This window comes from Pristis pectinata, chromosome 35, assembly GCF_009764475.1.
Source record: "Pristis pectinata isolate sPriPec2 chromosome 35, sPriPec2.1.pri, whole genome shotgun sequence".
NCBI lineage: Eukaryota > Metazoa > Chordata > Chondrichthyes > Rhinopristiformes > Pristidae > Pristis > Pristis pectinata.
Window position 1 is genome coordinate 6,294,439 of NC_067439.1, and position 18,535 is coordinate 6,312,973.

The window sequence follows — 18,535 nt, forward strand, 5'->3', positions numbered from 1 at the left end:
AGCAGGACCAGCAGGTATTGGTCTGGACAGCTGGGTTGGTGGGGAGAGTCAGCTGATCATCGTCAGAGACCCGGGTTCAAACCCAGCCCCGGGCACTCTCCGTGCGTGGAGTTTGCACCATTTTCAAGTTCAAGTTATACTTCATTATCATGCACCCATATGCTGTAAAACACACGGAGAAACAAAATGTTGTTTCCCCCAGACTCTCACAACAGAGGACATACGTAAAACAGAGGACAGACAGTAAACGCAGACAGAAAAGTTGTGCAAGTACAAATAGTGCAAGAAATGATATATACAGGATACAAAATTAGTGCAAGGTCAGTGCAAAACCGAGTTGGACAAAGAAAATACAGAACTCACTGTATTGCACTGTGTATAAACGTTCAGCAGCAGCCAAAGTTCTTAGGCGCCGTTGTGCAAACCAGGACTTTTGACGCGGCATTTGTCTGAGAATGCCTCCAGGGTATTCAGGAGCCTGACAGCCTGGGGGGATAACTGTGCAGTCTAGTAGTTCTGGCCCGGATGCTCTGGTACCGCTTGCCAGACGGCAGTGGGACCCTGTGACCACGTGGGTTCCTCCCACCCCCGGGTGCTCCGGTTTCCTCCCATGTCCCGAAGAACGTGCGGGCTGAGGGCTGATGGGTGAGGTCAGTTTGCCCCTCGTGTGTGGGTCGGGCAGGATCCGGGGGGGTGGGGACAGAGGGTGGCGGTTGATTGGGATGTGAGGGGAATAAAATGAGATTGGTGTGGGATTGGTGTAAGTGGATGCTTAGTGGTTAACATGAACTCAGTGGGCCAAAGGGCCTTTCATGCTGTATAACTCTACGATAATGGCCTTTGCGTGATTCCATGAATTGACTTGAGTGTTATTCTTAAAGGGGGTCGTGACTTGGAGTCCACTGGCTGCAGCTCGTATCCTTTTTAATTAGGCTTGTGGGCCCCAGCAGTTTAACCCTTGCCTTTCTGGTGCGTTGCTAGGTGGTGATAAACTGTCCGATCGCCAAAGGCCTCAAGTATAACCAGGCCACGCCGAGCTTTCACCAGTGGCGGGACATGCGTCAGGTCTGGGGGCTGAACTTTGGGAGCAAGGAAGATGCAGTGCTATTTGCCAACGGGATGCAGCACGCCCTTGAGGTCCTCGATGGCACAACGAGTGCGGGTATGTGAAATTATCCTGAAGGTGAAGGGGCAGAGGAGGGACCCCTCGCTCGTGTGTCGATTGGCGAAGGTACATTGTGTCATGGGGGTGTTGCCCCTTTAATTCTGAACCACTTGGAAACCTTGATCTTATGGTCAGCTCCCCCCTCCCCAACTGAGACGCCACAGACGGTCAGACGCTGGAACCTGGACCAACAAGCAACCCGCTGGAGGAACTCAGCCGGTCGAGCAGTATCTGTGGGTGGTGGTGGGGGGGGAAGGAATTATCAGCTGATGCTGGGTTTCGACCAGAAACGTTGAACTCCTTTCCTCCCACAGGTACTGCTCAACCCGCTGAGTTCCTGTCCTCTTCTCCTCTCGCTCTCTCTCTCGCTCTCAGGAACTAAAAGGATTGACAGTACAGCATGGATTGCCCAGAACCAATTGAGGATTGGGGAAGGGAATTTAGATAGAATTTGAATGGCCTTTGTGTGAAATGGTTTATGATCTTGAGTGTGCTTCTGAAAGTGGCCTGTTAATTAGCCTTGTGGGCCCCAGCAGTTTAACCCTTGCCTGTCTTGTGTGTTGCTAGGTTGTGATAAAGGGGATTGCGTTTCTCCTAATGCATCTCTCCCAGCAGCCAATGAAGGTCTTTGAGTGGCATTGGTGTTGTAAAGCAGGAGATGGGGCAACCAATTTGTGCACAGCAAGCTCCCACAAACATAAGGATAGAGTTATAGAGTGATACAGCACGGATACAGGCCCTTCAGCCCAACCAGTCCGTGCCAACCATGATGCCCACCCAACTAGTCTGAATTTCCCGCATTTGGCCCATATCCCTCCAAGCCCCGCCCCTCAATGTACCTATCCAAGTGTTTCTTAAATGATCCTATTGTACCTGCCTCAGTCGCTTCCTCTGGCAGCTCGTTCCATTTACTCACCACCTCATACTCACCTCAGGATGAGCAGATGTTCTACTTTAGTGAGTTAAGGAGTAAATATTTTGGCCTTGGGACAGGGGGGAGAACCCTCCTGCTCCTCTATGAAGTGCAGCCGTGGGATCCTTCTCTGTCCGCCCGACAACAGGTGGGGCCTCACCCAAGAGACACCACCTCTGACACTGCTGCACTCCCTCGGTACCACAGTGGGCGATGGGCCCGATGTCAGCCGCCTGACATCGCCAGGCAAACACAACAGACATCTTGTGCACAGCAAGATCCCAAGAACTTGAATGGTTGTCATTTAACTGATGTCCTGGTTTAATCAGCACCTACTTCCACAAGGTATGGGAGCTTAGCGCAAGTTGAGTGTGTCTCTTAAAGTTGTAGCCAGAGTCTATGGGGGAACAGTAGAAGTAGAACCTCAAAGGTTCTGAGCTCTGTTACAGCAATCCGTGTCACACCTTGGCACAAACCAGACTGTGGGGTGGTTTAAGCTTCAGGAGTATCTTGGTCTGTTTGTTCAGTCTCTCCAGTTCCTCTCTTGGCCTCTGACCTCCCAGAGCAGTTCACCACACTTCTCGTTTCAAACTATTAACGAGGGGACTTCCCCTCCTCCATTTTTTGTTTTGCTTCTGTCTGGTATCTTTTCTGCATTTCAAGTTAGAAACTTCACTCGCTAGATTCAGTTGTGGGAACACTGGAAAGTGAAGTGACTAAGGGAGCTGGGGCTTTACTCTTTGGAGAGAAGGAGGATAAGATAAGATAAGATAGAGGTGTACAAAATGTTAAGAGGAATAGATAGCGTGGACAGCCAGCACCTCTTTCCCGGGGCACCAATGCTCAATACAAGAGGGCATGGCTTTGAAGTAATGGGTGGGAAGTTCAAGGGAGATATCAGAGGAAGGTTTTTTACCTACAGAGTGGTTGGGGCATGGAATGCGCTGCCTGGGGCGGTGGTGGAGGCAGGTACATTGGTCAAATTCAAGAGATTACTAGATAAGCATATGGAGGAATTTAAAATAGACGGATATGTGGGAGGAAGGCGTTAGATAGTCTTAGTCAAGGTTTAAAAGTCGGCACAACATTGTGGGCCGAAGGGCCTGTATTGTGCTGTACTAGTCTATGTTCTATGAAGTCACCTCTGACCTAAACTTCGAATTTGCACAAATCAGCTTCCACATCTGAGGCCTGCAACCAGTGTGAAATTAGACCCCCGTTCACAATCTCTCAGCTTCCTGGCGAAAGTCCTTAGCGAGTTTGCGGACTTCTCGGAAGAACTTTTTGAAGATGCCATTAACCCTTTGCGCTCTTTGGTGTCTCTGCAGGTCACAGTCTCCCACGGACCATAAACAATGGACCAACAGCCGAGGAGCTGGAGCAGCAGAGGAGGTGAGTCGATGACGGGGAGGACCCAGGGCCCACTCACAGCCCACAGACACCAAGAGCTTGCAAAGTAAAGGAAGGGGAGCACAGAGCTGTTGAGTACCAGCTCCTTATCAGTTAATCAAGTCAAGTTTATTGTCATATGCACGGTGAGGTACGGTGAGGTACAAGTGCAATGAAAATCTTGCAGCAGCATCGCAGGCACAGCACACAGAAAATAAATTATTCAAGATGATGGAGAGAGGAAAAAAAGTGTGCAAAAACAAGACATTAGTTCAAAACAAAAAGGCACAACCAGAGACAAGTCCACAGTAGTGCAAGAAGTGGTCTGTAGTGTTCTGTTGCTGAGGTAGGGTTAGGGTTGTGCAGGTTGGTTCAAGAACCAGATGGTTGCAGGAAGGTAGCTGTTCCTGAACCTGGTGGTGTGGGACTTCAGGCTTCTGTACATCCTGCCCAACAGCAGCAGCAAGAAGAGGGCATGGCCTGGATGGTGGGGATTTTTGACAGATGCCGCCTCCTGTAGATGCTGTCAGTGGTGGGGAGGACCAGGCTGTGTCCACGACTCTCTGCTCCATCCCTCTTCTCGAAGGACCTATCCTTGGGTTTTAGAACCATAGAACACTACAGAACAGAAAACAGGCCATTTGGCCCTTCTAGTCTGTGCCGAATCTTTATTCCACTGGTCCCATTGACCTGCACCCAATCCATAAACCTCCAGACCTCTCCCCTCCATGTATCTATCCAATTTATTCTTAAAACTTAAGAGTGAGCCCGCATTTACCACGTCAGATGGCAGCTCGTTCCACACTCCCACCACTCTCTGAGTGAAGAAGTTCCCACTAATGTTCCCCCAAACCTTTCCCCTTTCACCCTAAAGCCATGTCCTCTCGTACTTATCTCTCCTAATCTAGGTGGAAAGAGCCTACTCGCATTTAATCTGTCTGTACCCCTCATAATTTTGTAAACCTCTTATTAAATCTCCCCTCATTCTTCTACGCTCCAACCTGTCCCTGAATGAACTTCATCGCACGATATCTGCTCTTGGAGTCCAATGCTCTTACTCCAGGAATGGTTTAACATTTGTCCTTCGAGTAAGTTCTAAATGGGAAAACTCTCGGAGTAGACTAAACCTCGTCTAAGAATCTAGAACTGGAGCAATCCACGAGACCTCTGGAGGGTCTGGCTTTCCTTGTCCAGCGGCTGGAATCTCCCACCTCTGTCATACTGGAATTCAGGCTCCCCTGTACCCAGCGGAGAAAGACTTCCAATCCCACCGAGCGTTTGCTCGGTGACTTAATCCTATTATCGCTGGGTCTGTGAGCTGGGCTGCAGAGTTTGCTCTCCCATCTCCTGAGTTCTGCGTCTGTTGTCTGCCCAACGACTCGACCCCAGTGCCAATGTGTGGGTTTGTGATATCGGGGATTACGTTCCCCGAGGTGAAGGAGGCTCCTCGTAACTTGCAGTGAGTAGCTGGCCGCTGTGTCCCTCCCTGTTGTACCGCCCCCCTTCCTCTCCCTCCTCCCACTCGGCCCTCGCTCCCCCTTTCTCTCCCTCAGCCCTCCCTCCCCTCTCCCCCCTCTTGGACCTCCCCCTGCCTCAGTCTTCTCTCCTCCCTCGGCCCTCCCTCTCCCCTCCCCCTCTCCCTCCCCCTTCCTCCTGTCCCTCCCCCTTCCTCCTGTCCCTCAGCTCTCCCTCCCGCTCATCTTTCTCGGCCTTCCCCGCCCCCTCCCCTCACTCTCAGCCTTCTCTCTCCCCTCCTCTCCCCTCATCTCCCTCCCCCCTCCTCCTCTCCCTCGGCGGCCCTCCCACCTCCCTCCCTCCTCCCTCCCTCCTCTCCTCTCAGCCCTCCCTCTCCCTCGGCCTTCCCCCCCCCCCCCCCACTGCCTTCTCTCTCACCTCCCCCTTCATCACCCTCAGCCCTCCTCCTCCTCTTTATCATCCATCCCTCCCTCCCCTCAACTGCGCCCAGCTCCGCAGCCTGCCCAACCTCAGGGATTAAGGTTTCCGGGAATTCTCTGCTCCTCCCCCCCAAGTGAAGATTCTCCCCAATCCCAGTCCCAATCCCAATGCCCGACCATCCTCCCCATAACCACAGGAGAGCTCCAGCTACCCCTTCTCTCAACAGACAAGAGGCGGTGTAAATCTGTTGGGGAGAGGCCGTGGGAGGTGAGACGCAGGAGGTTGGTTTGACTGATTGAGGTGAGAAACAAGCCCAGATGTGCTTGGTGTCTGAGTGTTTCTATCTGACCGACAGGCAACAGCTGGAGCAGCAGCAAAAGCAGGAACAGCTGGAACGTGAACAGCAGGAGCGACGCAATGCAGGTAGGGAGTCACGAGTTCCACCATCCCTTGTTCCCGACCCCCAGACTGTTCGTCAACTGGTCACAGGTCAGCCAGTGTTCCTTCAAGGGCCACACGAGGGCATTTACGGATGGACGTGGGGAGTCGGGTGGTGAGAGGGAGGCAGCGAGGGAAGGGGAGACAACAGTAGATGCTGGATCTGGAGCAACAATCTGCTGGAGGGACTCAGCAGGTCGAGCAGCATCTGTGGGGAGGGGCGGGGAGGAATTGTCGACGTTTTGGGTCGAAGCCCCGCTTGAGGACCCAGAGTCTCAATGCAGGGTCTTGACCCAAACCAACAACCGTCCCTTACCCCGACAGCTGCGCTCCACCTACTCAGTTCCTTCAGGTTTCTTGCCCCTGGGGCCGGGGAGGGTGCGATGCTTTGTATGAATCTAGAACATTACAGCACAGAACAGGCCCTTCGGCCCACAATGTTGTGCCGACGTAATTAGTCCCTCCCACCTACGGATTGCCCAGATCCCTCCATTTTCCTCTCATCCATGTGCCCATCCAAGCCCCTCTTAAAAGCCCCCAATGAATTTGCCTCCACCACCCTATCAGGCAACACATTCCAGGCATCCACCACTCTCTCAGTTAAAAACTTACCCCTCGCGTCTCTGTGATGGAGCAGTTAGGTGGGAAGAGGAGTCCGCTTGAGCTGAAACAGCAGCAGGGATGGGAATGGGGGTTGGGGATGGTTTGTGGGGGGGTTTGGACTTGGAACTGTGAGGTTGGGACCACGTCAGAGTGCATTGTAACCACAGTCGCCTGATTAACACCAGGGTTAACTGTCCTGGACTTCTGACAGCCTGATCTTTAGGACTTATGTAACCCGTAAGTTGCTAAATGCGGCTTTAATTCTCTGATATTCCAAGCTGCCAGACATCTGGCTTCATGCTGGGATAAGCACCAACCCTGTGCATTGCTTTCAGCGTCTCCCAGTCCCACCAACTTCCCAAACCATCCTGTGTATCTCTGCCTGCCTCCAGTGCCAAAACTGGGACCATTTCTTAAATCCTGGAAGCACCGCAAAGCACTTGTCTTGTCAGCCATCTTGCATCAACATAAGATATCTTTATTAGTCACATGACACGGTAGTGCAGCGGTTAGCATAACGCTTTACAGCGCCAGCGACCTGGGTTCAATTCCCGCCGCTGTCTGTAAGGAGTTTGTACGTTCTCCCCGTGTCTGCGTGGGTTTCCTCCGGGTGCTCCGGTTTCCTCCCACATTCCAAAGACGTACGGGTTAGGAAGTTGTGGGCGTGCTATGTTGGCGCCGGAAGCGTGGCGACACTTGCGGGCTGCCCCCAGAACACTCTATGCAAAAAAGATGCATTTCACGGTGTGTTTCGATGTAAGATAAGATATCTTTATTAGTCACATGTACACAGTGAAATGCATCTTTTTTGCATAGAGTGTTCTGGGGGCAGCCCGCAAGTGTCGCCACGCTTCCGGCGCCAACATAGCACGCCCACAACTTCCTAACCCGTACGTCTTTGGAATGTGGGAGGAAACCGGAGCACCCGGAGGAAACCCACGCAGACACGGGGAGAACGTACAAACTCCTTACAGACAGCGGCGGGAATTGAACCTGGGTCATTGGCGCTGTAATAGCGTCGCGCTAACCATGCCTGCTCCTGGATATGATATGACAGTGGGGTTTAAGAGGCTGTTAGACAGACACACGAAAATGTAGGGAGAGGAGGGACGTGGATCATGTGCAGGCAGATGAGATTTGGTTTAATTTGGCAACGTGGCCGGCACAGACCTCGTGGGCCGAAGGGCCTGTTCCTGTGCCGTACAATGCTCTGTGGGGGCATTAACGGGACAGGCAATAAGTGTTGGTCAGGGGTTCTTGCGAGGGAATGAAGTAGGAATGTGGAACGCTCGCTCAGAGGGCTTCACACTGGTGGAGGAGGGAGGAAGGAGCAGAGGATGCTGAGTGATCAGGTTGGGTGGGGTGGGGCTAGAATAGATTCAGTGGGCTGAATGGCCTGGGCCGGCACTGACATCTCTCTTCACTCCCACAGCACCCACTCCCCCCGCTGCTCCCTCCCCTGCCGGGGGGGCTCCCGGACCCCCACCTCCACCCGGACCCCCACCACAGACAGGAGTGCCTCCTCCACCCGGACCACCGCCACCCTCGGGGGGAGGCCCCCCTCCCCCGCCGCCCCTGCCCCCCCCCTCCAGCTCGGAAGGGGGCAGCTCCGGAGGAGGAGGAGGAGGGCTGGCCACGGCGCTGCAGGGAGCCAGGCTGAAGAAATCCGTCAAGGTGGGGGCTGCTTACAATGGGGGGGTGGGGGAGGGGAGGGGAGGGTTGATGGGGAGGGGTGAGGGGATTGGTGGAGGGGTGGGGCAGAGGATGGGCAAGGGGATTGGTAGAGGGGAGGGGATGGGGTGGGGGCAGCGGGAGGAGGGGCTGAAGGGAGAGGTGGTAGGGGAGGGGTAGTGGGGGGGTTGTGGTGAGGAGGGGGGAGGACGAGGGATTTTGGGGGGATGAGGTGGGGGAGCAGAGGATGAGAGACGGAGGAAGTAGCAGCGGCTGTGCCTCCCGCCAGCAGTGGTGTGGGACAGAGCTCGCTGCATCAGTGGGAGGGGCAGTGTGTCGTCCAGTGTAGCCACTGGGTCGGGTCTGAGGCCTCCCAGTTTTACAGCATCGTTACGACCTCAGGACGTCCCAAAGCACTTCACAGGCAGTGATCCTTTGAGAGGCCGACCCTACTGTAACGGAGGAAGCACTGAGGCGACCTGCTCAGGAGCAGAATTGAGGTGGTCAGGTATCAGGGACGGTAGATGTAAGTTATCCCATTGGCACCTTTGTGAAGACGGCAAGGTTGAACCTCCCACACCCCCACCGATAGAACCCCCACCGCCCCAACCGATTAGAACCTCCCACCCCCCACCGATAGAACCCACCAACCCCCCACCGATAGAAGCCCCCACCGATACAACCCCCCACCAATAGACCCCCCCCCACCAATAGAACCCACCCCCCCAGCAGTAGAGCCTCCAACAACAGAACCTTAAAGCACAGATACTGTCCCTTCGCCCATTGAGCCCACTCTGAGAATCAACCACCCATTTACACCAATCCTCCACCAATCCCATTTTATTCTCCCCACATTCCCATCAACTTACATCCACCCTCCCCACGCCCCCAGGTTCTACCCCTCACCTACCCTACATCAGACCAATTAACCCACCAACATGCACATAGTTGGGGTGTGGGAGGAAACTGGAGCACCTAGGGAAACCCACACGGCCATGGGGAGAACGTGCAAACTCCACACACGAGGTCAGGAGCAAATCTGGGCCTCTGGAGCTGTGAAGCAGTGGCTCTTCCCTACACTGTCCCATCACACACTCCCAGGGCAGGGACATCATGGGTTAGATACCGAGTAAGGCTCCCTCTACACAGTGTAGCTATGAGGCAGCAGCTCTACTAGCTGTGCCACTGTGCAATGTTTATCCCTCAAACAAAAGCATTAAACTGTCAGTGACACATCACCATTGGTGGGATCTTTTGTTAACATTGTTCCTATGTTACAGCAGTCTCTTGCTGCCCACAAAGAACTTTGGCATTAGTTTATTGTCACGTGTACTTAGATACAGTGGAAAAAGTTTGTTCGTGTGCCATCCAGTCAGTTCATGCCATACATAAATACATTGAGGTGGTGAAAAGGAAAACAATGCAGCATATAGTTCTGCAACTACAGAGAAAGTGCAGTGTAGGTAGGCAAATAAAGTGCAAGGGCCATGATGAGGTAGATTGGGAGATCGAGGGTTCATCTTCAGTCTACGAGAGGTCCGTTCAAGAGTCTGAAAACAGCGGTGGTACGTGTTCTCAGGCTTTTGTATCTTCTCCCCAGAAGGGGGGAGAAGGGAGAATGTCCGGGGTGGGAGGGGGTTTAATTATGTAGGCTGCTTTCCCGAGGCAGTGGGAAGTGCAGACGGGTTCAATGGAGGGGAGGTTGGTTTGGGCGTTCACAACTCTTCGCCACTTCTTGCGGTCTTGTTCCCCAGATGACCACAGGCTCCTGTTTGCCAATGGCGTTGAACGGATGGTAATGACGTGACTGCCTCTCTCTCTCTCTCCCCAACAGTCCGAGGAGAACGCATCGACCGGGAGCTCGAGCCCCAAGATTGACGGCAACCGGGGCGGTGGAGGGGGCGGAGGAGGAGGCGGGGGTGGCGGCCTCATGCAGGAGATGAGCGCCATGCTGGCACGAAGGTCTAGGGGCTCTTCCCGCAATGTTGAGAGGGGGTGGGGGGGTGGGGCTGGTTTCCGTTACAGAAACTTGTCCTCCATATTCCATGGGAGGAGGCCATTTTGGCCATTGAATCTATACTAACTCACAGAGCAAACCCCCCCCCACTAATTTTCTCTGCAACCCATTCTCCCTACATTCCCATCAACACTATTTACAGCGGAAAGTTATCCCACCGACCCGCACGACTTTGGGATGTGGGAGGAAACCGGAGCACCCTGGGGGGGGGGGGGGGGGTGGAAACCCACCCGGTCACAGGGAGAGTGTGCAAACTCCACACACAGCGCCATAGGTCGGGATCGAACCCGGATCGCTGGAGCTGGGAGACAGCGGCTGTACCCACTGTGCTACTGTGTCGTCCCTATTGACCTATAGCTTTGGTCAGAGAACATGCATAGAGTTTCAGTGCAGCTTGAGGGAATGACAGCTTCATCACTGTAGCACCTTTCATAGCCATTTCTGGTCAACAAAGATCTTTTAAAATGGTAGCAAAGGTTGTAGCAGCTAGTTTCTGCACAGCAAGCTCCTACAAACCACAATGTGTAACGACCAATTCTGCATTGGTGGTGTTAAGGGATGTATATTGGCCCCCTGGGAACTAGGAAGAACTTCCCCATGCTTCTTCACAGTGGACATGTGGGCTGTTCCGTGCCCACGTTATAGAGCAGGTTTACTCCGATAGCACGGTACTCCCTCAGCGCCAGCCGACGAAAAGTCTTCTCCCTGAACCATTAACTCTCTTTCTGTCCCTTGGCTGCTGCCTGTGAGTATTGCAAGTTTTAACCAAGTCCCCACTATCTTCTGAGCTCCAGCTGATACGAGCTCCAGCTGATACAAGCTCAGCTGGTTCAGCCTTTCCTTGTGAGGCCACCTGCCCATCCCAAGTATTAGTCCAGAACATAGAACAGTACAGCACAGGAACAGGCCCATGATATCTGCGCCAAACACCTTGCCAGATTTAGCTGAATCTCTTCTGCTGGTACATGATCCATATCCCTTCACTCCCTGCACATTCACGTGTCTATCGAGCAGCACCTTCAATGCCCCTGTTGTATCTGCCTCCACCATCACCCCTGGCAGCCCCTTCCAGGCACCCACCACCTTCTGTGACAAAAACTTGCCCAGCACATCTCCTTTAAACTTTTCCCCTCTCACCTTAAATGCATGTCTTCTAGTATTTGACATTTCTACCCTGGGAAAAGACACTGACTGTCTACTCTATCTCTGCCTCTCATAATTTTATAAACTTCCATCAGGTCTCCCCTCAGCCTCCAACGCTCCAGAGAAAGCAACCCAAGTTTCTCCAACCTCTCCTTATAGCTCATGCCCTGTAATCCAGGCAGCGTCCTGGTAAACCTCTTCTGCACCCTTTCCAAAGCCTCCACATCCCTTCCTGTAATGGAGCGACCAAAATCGCACACAGCACTCCAAGTGAGGCCTAACCAAAGTTTTTATACAGCTGCGAAGTGACTTTCTGACTCTTATGCTCAATGCCCCGACCAATGAAGGCAAGTGTGCCGTATGCTTTCTTTACCACCCTATCCACTTACTTGGCCACTTTCAGGGAGCTGTGGACTTGGATCCCAAGATCCCTCTGTACATCAATGCTGTTAAGGGTCCTGCCATTAACTGTGTACTCTCCCCTTACATTTGACCTCCCAAGGTGCAACGCCTCAAACTTGCTTGGATTAAACCCCATATGCTACTTGTCCGCCCATATCTGTAACTGATCTATATCCTGGTCTATCCTTTGACAGCCCTCTACGCTGTCCACAACTCCACCAATCTTTGTGTTGTCTGCAAACTTACAAACCTGTCCATCTGTATTTTCATCCAAATCATTTATATAGATATGACTAGTGACACTAAGGGTCCAGTAATCCTTCTCTCCAACACAATAACATCCTTCAGACACAATACTCCAGAAGTGGTCTTGTTAATGCTGTATGCACCTAAAACATAACCTCCAATGGCAGTGCCAAAGTGTAGAAGCCTTGTGGTTGAGGTCAAGATGGCAACTCAGGCTTGTCACAGTGGTTGTAGGAAGGTCCAAGTACCAACTCTTGAGGCGGAGAGGAAGGAAATTGAGGGCTTATCCTAACACTTGTTTCATTTTCTACACACAGGCGGAAAGTAGCAGACAAACCACCTCCAAAGAAGGAGGAAGAACCAAATGTAAGTTGGAGAGTGCCCTAGTGTCGTTGCGCCAATGTTGACCTGGTCCCACCTGCCCTGGGGGCAGCCGGTGATGGACCACCATGAGCATCAGGGGTGAGATGTTGGTGCACTGTGCCACACTCGCTCCATCGCGCGCCAGCCTGATGCTTGGTTCCTCTGGCACAGAATCAGAGCAGATGTGTAATCAGAGGCTTCTTACGGTAGAGGCCATTCAGGTCATCAATTCTGTGCCAGCTCACATTGTGCCAGCGGGCCATTGCCAGAGAGGGGCAGAGTAAGATGTCGCCAGAGGCGTTTAGTCCTAAGGAAGGATTTGATAGTCTGTATTAAAGCAAAATACTGGATACTGGAAATCTGAAATAAAAGAATGCTCAGCAGGTCAGACAGCATCTGTGGAGGGAGACACAGAGAATATTTCAGGTCAATAACTATCAATTAGAAGGTAGTAATTTTTATTGGTTCCCTCAGGAGGTGAGGGAGTTGGGGAAGCTGTGTGACCTGACTGCCCCCTGGTGGTTGCTGTGAGCAAGCCGACTGCAATAGCCTTGGGATCCCCAGCCTGGCAGAGACCCCACTGGGGACATCCAAGTAGAGGAAGGAAGAGACACAAGAGGCTGGAGACGCTGGAATCTGGAGCAACACACGAAGGCGCTGGAGGAACTCAGCAGGTCAGGCAGCGTCTATGGAGGGAAATGGATGGTCGACGTTTTGGGTTGAGGCCCTTAATCTGGACATAGATGTTCACCTGGATGTAGATCTTTCCCTCCATAGGTGCTGCCTGACCTGCTGAGTTCTTCCAGCATCTTGTGTGCCGCTGGAGGGAGGAGGAGTTTGTGAAATGGGGTGGGGGGAGGAAGAGATCCTGTGACAAGTAAGGCTAAACAGTTTGGATCTGTATTCTTTGGAGTTTCGACAACTGAGGGATAACCTTATTGCGATATATAAGATCCTGAGGGGGCATGATAGGGTAGATGTTGAGATGTTTTCATTAGTGGGGGAATCTCGAACAAGGGGGGAAAAAAAACTACAAGACAAAGGGCTGGTCATTTAAGATGGAGATCCACAGAAATTTTTGCAGAAGGTTTTCACCCTGTTACAGGAAAGATGTCATTAAACTGGAAAGAGTGCAGAAGAGATTTACAAGAATGTTGCCAGGACTTGAGGGATTAAGTTATAGGGAGCGGTTGGACAAACTGGGACTTTATTCCTTGAAGCATAGGAGACTGAGAGGTGACCTTACAGAGGCGTATAAAATCATGAGGGGCATAGACAAGGTGAATGCACTCAGTCTTTTTCCCAGGGTTGGGGAATTAAGAACTAGAGGGCATAGGTTTAAGGTGAGAGGAGAGAGATTTAATAGGAGATTGAGGGGCAACTTTTTTTTACACAAATGGTGGTATGTATGTGGAACGAGCTGCCAGAGGAAGTGGTTGAGGCAGGTACAATAACAACTTTTAAAAGACACTTGGACAGGTACATGGATTGAATCTGAATCAGGTTTATTATCACTGACGTGTTGTGAAATTTGTTGTTTTGCGGCAGCAGTACAGTGCAAGACATAAAGATTACTATAAATTGCAAAAATAAATAAATAGTGCAAAAGAGGAATAACGAGGTAGTGTTCATGGGTTCATGGACCGTTCAGAAATCTGATGGCGGAGGGGAAGAAGCTGTTCCTAAAGTGTTGAGTGTGGGTCTTCAGGCTCCTGTACCTCCTCCCTGATGGTAGTAACGAGAAGAGGGCATGTCCCGGCTGGTGAGGGTCCTTAATGATGGATGCCACCTTCTTGAGGCACTGCCTCTTGAAGATGTTCTCGATGGCGGGGAGGGTTGTGCCCGTGATGGAGCTGGCTGAGTCTGGGAAGGTTATGGGCCAAACAGGACAAGCTTGGATGGGGCATCTTGGTCAACATGGACCAGTTGGGCCAATTGTTTCCATACTATGGAGTTGGTGAATCTCGAATTCTCAACAGCTATTTGTGGAGGTTGGATCGTTAGAAGTATTTAAAGGAGGGGTAGATAGATTATTGAAAGATCAGGGGAACTGGCACAGAAGAGGAGTTGAGGCCAGCATAGGTCAGCCATGATTATATTGAATGACAGGGCAGGTTTGAGGGGCCAGGTGGCCTACTCCTGCTCCTTTTTCTTCTGTCGTCCTGTAGATGGAAGATTTCAGTGCTTCACTCAGTTGTTTTTGTTTCTTTAGCAAGATGCCAACCCAGGGACTAAAGCACCCATTCTCCACAGCAACGGTATGTATCGTTTGAGTGCAGTGAATAAATAGAAGCATTTACCATTCTTTTACAACCTCCATCCACTCCGCTTCACACCATCAGGGCTGAGTTGATAAATGCGTCTCCATCTCCCCCCACCACCGGGACTAAAAGGGCCCAAATCACGTGGGCAGTTTGTGTGGACCAGGTCGGTGTACCCCAGGTAACACCTACTCGTCAGCCAGGAGCTGAAGTTGGAGTGATTTTTTTTTCGGACACAATAGGACAGTGGACAAGTAATCAGATGCTCCTTACGACGTTGAATGAGGCTGTTCAGCCCATCAAGGTCACAGAAACAATCTGATTTCCCACAGGTTTTCCCTGTAACTTATTTCCCTGGTATTCCCATCAATTCTACCACTCACGCACACTCTAGGGGCAAGTTACAGCGGCCGGCTAACCTACTGACTCTGCGTGTTTTTGGGATGTGGGAGGAAACATGAGCACCTGGAGGTCGCAGGGAGAACATGCAAACTCCATGCAGACAGCACCCGAGGTCAGGATCGAACCCAGGTTGCTGGAGCTGCGAGGCAGCAGCTCTGCCACTGTGCCACCCTAGAAGGCAGTTCAGCCCTGTCAGTGTATCAATGCTGTTAACTTAGAAGTAACATTGCAGTACCTCTGTCCTTCCCGGCCTCAATCTTTTTATTCCCCAGACTTTTGCCCAGAACAGTATCCGTCGTTTAATCAGAGGCTCCAGACAAATTCTGTGAGGATTGACAACTGTGCTCACAGAGATGGAGAGGGGCAGAGTAAAGAAAATCAAACAGGAATTTCTCTGTAGTTGCAGAGAGTGACCCTGGCTGAATCTATTGTTTAAACGAGCTGTTTCCAACTCCACTGATTCCTGATGGGTGATCTTTGAGCAGTTGGTGACAACTACAAGGTGAATTTTCTTCATACGGAATGGCTGGTGATCCAGGACTGCTGATTTCTGAAAACTGAATGTTGGTTTTTAGTTGTTGCCTGAGGAAGCCATTTCATAACCGAGTCGTGCACTATGTCCATTTCAGAGTCGGTTAAGAGACCTTGGGAGCGAAACACCTTGACAGTGTCCAGGTGAGTCTGACTGAGGTGAAGGTCGCATCAGATTCGTGCCAAAAAACTGTGTTCAACCAGCACCTTTCTCCCCAATCCTATTCTCTCCCCCCTCTGGCCCCTCCCACCTGACCTCCCCCCTACCTCTTTCCCCCTCTGGCCCCTCCCACCTGACCTCCCCCCTACCTCTTTCCCCCTCTGACCCCTCCCACCCCAACTCCCCCCACCTCTGACAACACCCCCCTTTCCACACACACACCCCTTACCCCCATCATCACGTACAAGCGGTATTAGCTCCCCCCATCTCCTCAGTTTCCAGGGATTAGCTGCCACACTGTAACCCAGGAGTCCTTGGATTTTCGGCCTAACCTCTGCCAAGTCTGTCCCGTGCCCTGTTAACCAAGCTCAATAAAATGGAGAACTATATCTAAACTGAAATAGAGAGAAGGCTCCCATCCGTCACAATATTAGATTGCAAAGTTCAGCGCTGAGGATGGATTTTCTCTGGGAGTATCTTTTCACTCTTTGCTGCAGTGTGGCCAGGGCCAGCATATATTGCCCACCCTCACTTACACGAGATGGAGGTGGGACTGTTGCTTTGAGCCACTGCAGTCTTTCTGCTGCTGTTGGGGATGGAGTTCCAGGATTTGGAGCCAGCAATGATGAAGGAACAACGACATGATCCCAAACCAGGATGGTGTGTGGACTGGGAGGGGAATCTACAGGTGGTGGCCCTTGTCCTTATTGTTTCCGGGTGCAGTGAAGTTTAACTCAGTGCTGGAGAAGCCTTTGGAAGATTCAACAGGTTGGATTGAATCCAACTCTCAGAGGGATTTGTTGGTGATGTATGGAAGGATTGAGCTCAATGGGTAATTGAAGCTTTGCTTTTTCTCGTCTAACTGGTTATTCTCTGCTCTGTTCTTTCCACCTTTCCCCATCTTGGTTCAATTGCAGAGGGTGCTGGCCCCATGTAGAACTACCAAGCTCCCTGAAGTAACGGCATTGAATCTTCCTTTTCATTCACTTCCTTGTTTGACTGTTTTTTGTCTCGATCTTCAGAAGTAGCTCCATGATGAAGACCACAGATTCTTCAAGCAGCTCACCCGGTTCGGTTCATGCTAGGTATTCAGCATTTTAAAGGGTGCAAATCCGCTAGGCAATGTTGTGCGTCGGCACGTCATTGGAACATTTCAACCAAGGGTTAAAGAGTTTGGGGAACAAAGGATAAACCTTCTGTCATCCATTTTGATGTGACTTCACTTGGCCATCCATTCTGGCAGAGGGAGAATATATTAACGTGATTGGTAGAAGGATTAGAGGGGATAAATCTTCTCACCTCGAGGGCGGTGGGTGTCTGGAACTCAAAGGATGGTGAAAGCAGAATCCTTTGTCACATTTTAACAAGTACTATGGTGTACTTGAAAGTGACCTTTGGAGCTACAACCTAGAGATGGGAGTAGGCTGACTAGCTCTTTTTCATCCAGCCCATTACAATGGGCTGAATGGTCTCCCCTCTGTGCAAGTGATGGGGCATCTGACAATGTCTCAGTTTATTGCAAGTATGGATACAGCAAAATTATGGTCGCCCCATTGTAGGAGGGATGTGGAGAGGGTGCAGGAGAGGTTTACCAGGATGCTGCCTGGATTAGAGGGTATGAGCTATAAGGAGAGGTTGGACAAACTTGGGCTGTTTTCTCTGGAGTGTCGAGAGGCTGAGGGGAGACCTCATAGAATTTTATAAAATTATGAGAGGCATAAATAAGGTAGACAGTCAGAATCTTTCTCCCAGGGTAGAAATGTCAAATACTAGAGGACGTGCATTTTAGGCGAGAGAGGGAAAGTTTAAAGGAGATGTGCGGGGCAAGTTTTTACACAGAAAGTGGTGGGTGCCAGGAACAGGCTGCCAGGGGAGATGGTGGAAGCAGATACGATGGAGGTGTTTAAGAGACTGTTAAACACGTGAACATGCAGGGAATGGAGGGATATGGGCCATATGAGGGCAGAAGAGAAGGGCCTGTTCCTGTGCTGTACTGTTCTATGTTCACAGTCAATTTCTTTCTCCAAATCTACTTGTGGGGTGCGAGTGTCATTGTCCGGGATGTGTTTATGGGCCAGGGTCAATTTGGACTAGATGTGGATTGGGGGGGGGGGGTGGGGGAGTGAGTTTATTTGTTCTATCACTTCCCCCCCACCCAACAATAATCCTAAATCTGCCAGGGCAGAATTTTACTCTGGCCAAACCCAGCAGCTTTTTGAGGATAAAAAACCACAGTGTATTTCTCAATGACAGGATATCAAGAGGGTGTTACCCTGGAGCTGAAGTCGGCCTCATTCCACCCCTCCTGAAATTTAACCCTTGGTTGTGTGTCACTTGCTGCTGGAAGGCTTCTGCGCAAACAGCTTTGGCTTTGGTCTGCCAGCTCTGGCTTTTCATCAGCGCTTGGGCTCTGCGAGCCCCTCCGCTCGTGTGGCTCAGTGGCTTGCACTCTCATCTCTGACTCAGAAGGTCATGGGTTCGAGTCCTGGCCTCGAGGCCGAGGGTCCTGGTGCCGTGGAGGGAGTGCCGCTCTGCCGGAGGTGCCGTCTTCCATCCGAGGCATGAACCCAGGGCTTCGTCCCCATCCTCCCCACCATCTGCTTTCTCATGTAGATGGGAAAGATCTTGTGGTACCATTTTGCCGTTCTTCCCAGAGGCCATTATCTGTCCCTCAGTCGACATCGCTAGACGATCTGGTCGTAACTGTCGTTGTGGGATCTTGCTGTGCACACGTTGGTGGCTCTATTTCTGACATTACAACGTTGACCACGCCTCAGATTATCCAGGACATGCCTCAGGATGTCAGTGGGACATACTAGCACAGGGGAGAAACATCCCTAATCACAACTGTCGTTACCAATGTCCCAAACTCCAATCCCCTTCCCCAAGAAGGAATCAGCCACACAGTCTGTTCCCCTGTTCGTGCCTCCAGTTC

General features: G+C 51.5%; 1 protein-coding gene across 2 annotated transcripts in view; it reads left to right on the forward strand.

Annotated features, from left to right (window-relative positions):
- vaspb (vasodilator stimulated phosphoprotein b) overlaps nt 1–18,535 on the forward strand; it is an 89,987-nt gene that overhangs the window by 62,357 nt on the left and 9,095 nt on the right. The window contains exons 2-11 of one of the 2 annotated variants that reach the window (XM_052044025.1): nt 1–14; nt 982–1,162; nt 3,407–3,470; nt 5,719–5,786; nt 7,837–8,078; nt 9,910–10,037; nt 12,201–12,249; nt 14,459–14,504; nt 15,539–15,584; nt 16,623–16,685. The exon at nt 1–14 is cut by the window's left edge and continues 158 nt beyond it. In XM_052044025.1, coding sequence (XP_051899985.1) covers nt 1–14; nt 982–1,162; nt 3,407–3,470; nt 5,719–5,786; nt 7,837–8,078; nt 9,910–10,037; nt 12,201–12,249; nt 14,459–14,504; nt 15,539–15,584; nt 16,623–16,685 — 901 coding nt within the window. The remainder of the gene's footprint in view (nt 15–981; nt 1,163–3,406; nt 3,471–5,718; nt 5,787–7,836; nt 8,079–9,909; nt 10,038–12,200; nt 12,250–14,458; nt 14,505–15,538; nt 15,585–16,622; nt 16,686–18,535) is intronic. The other variant, XM_052044026.1, reaches the window with a different exon arrangement.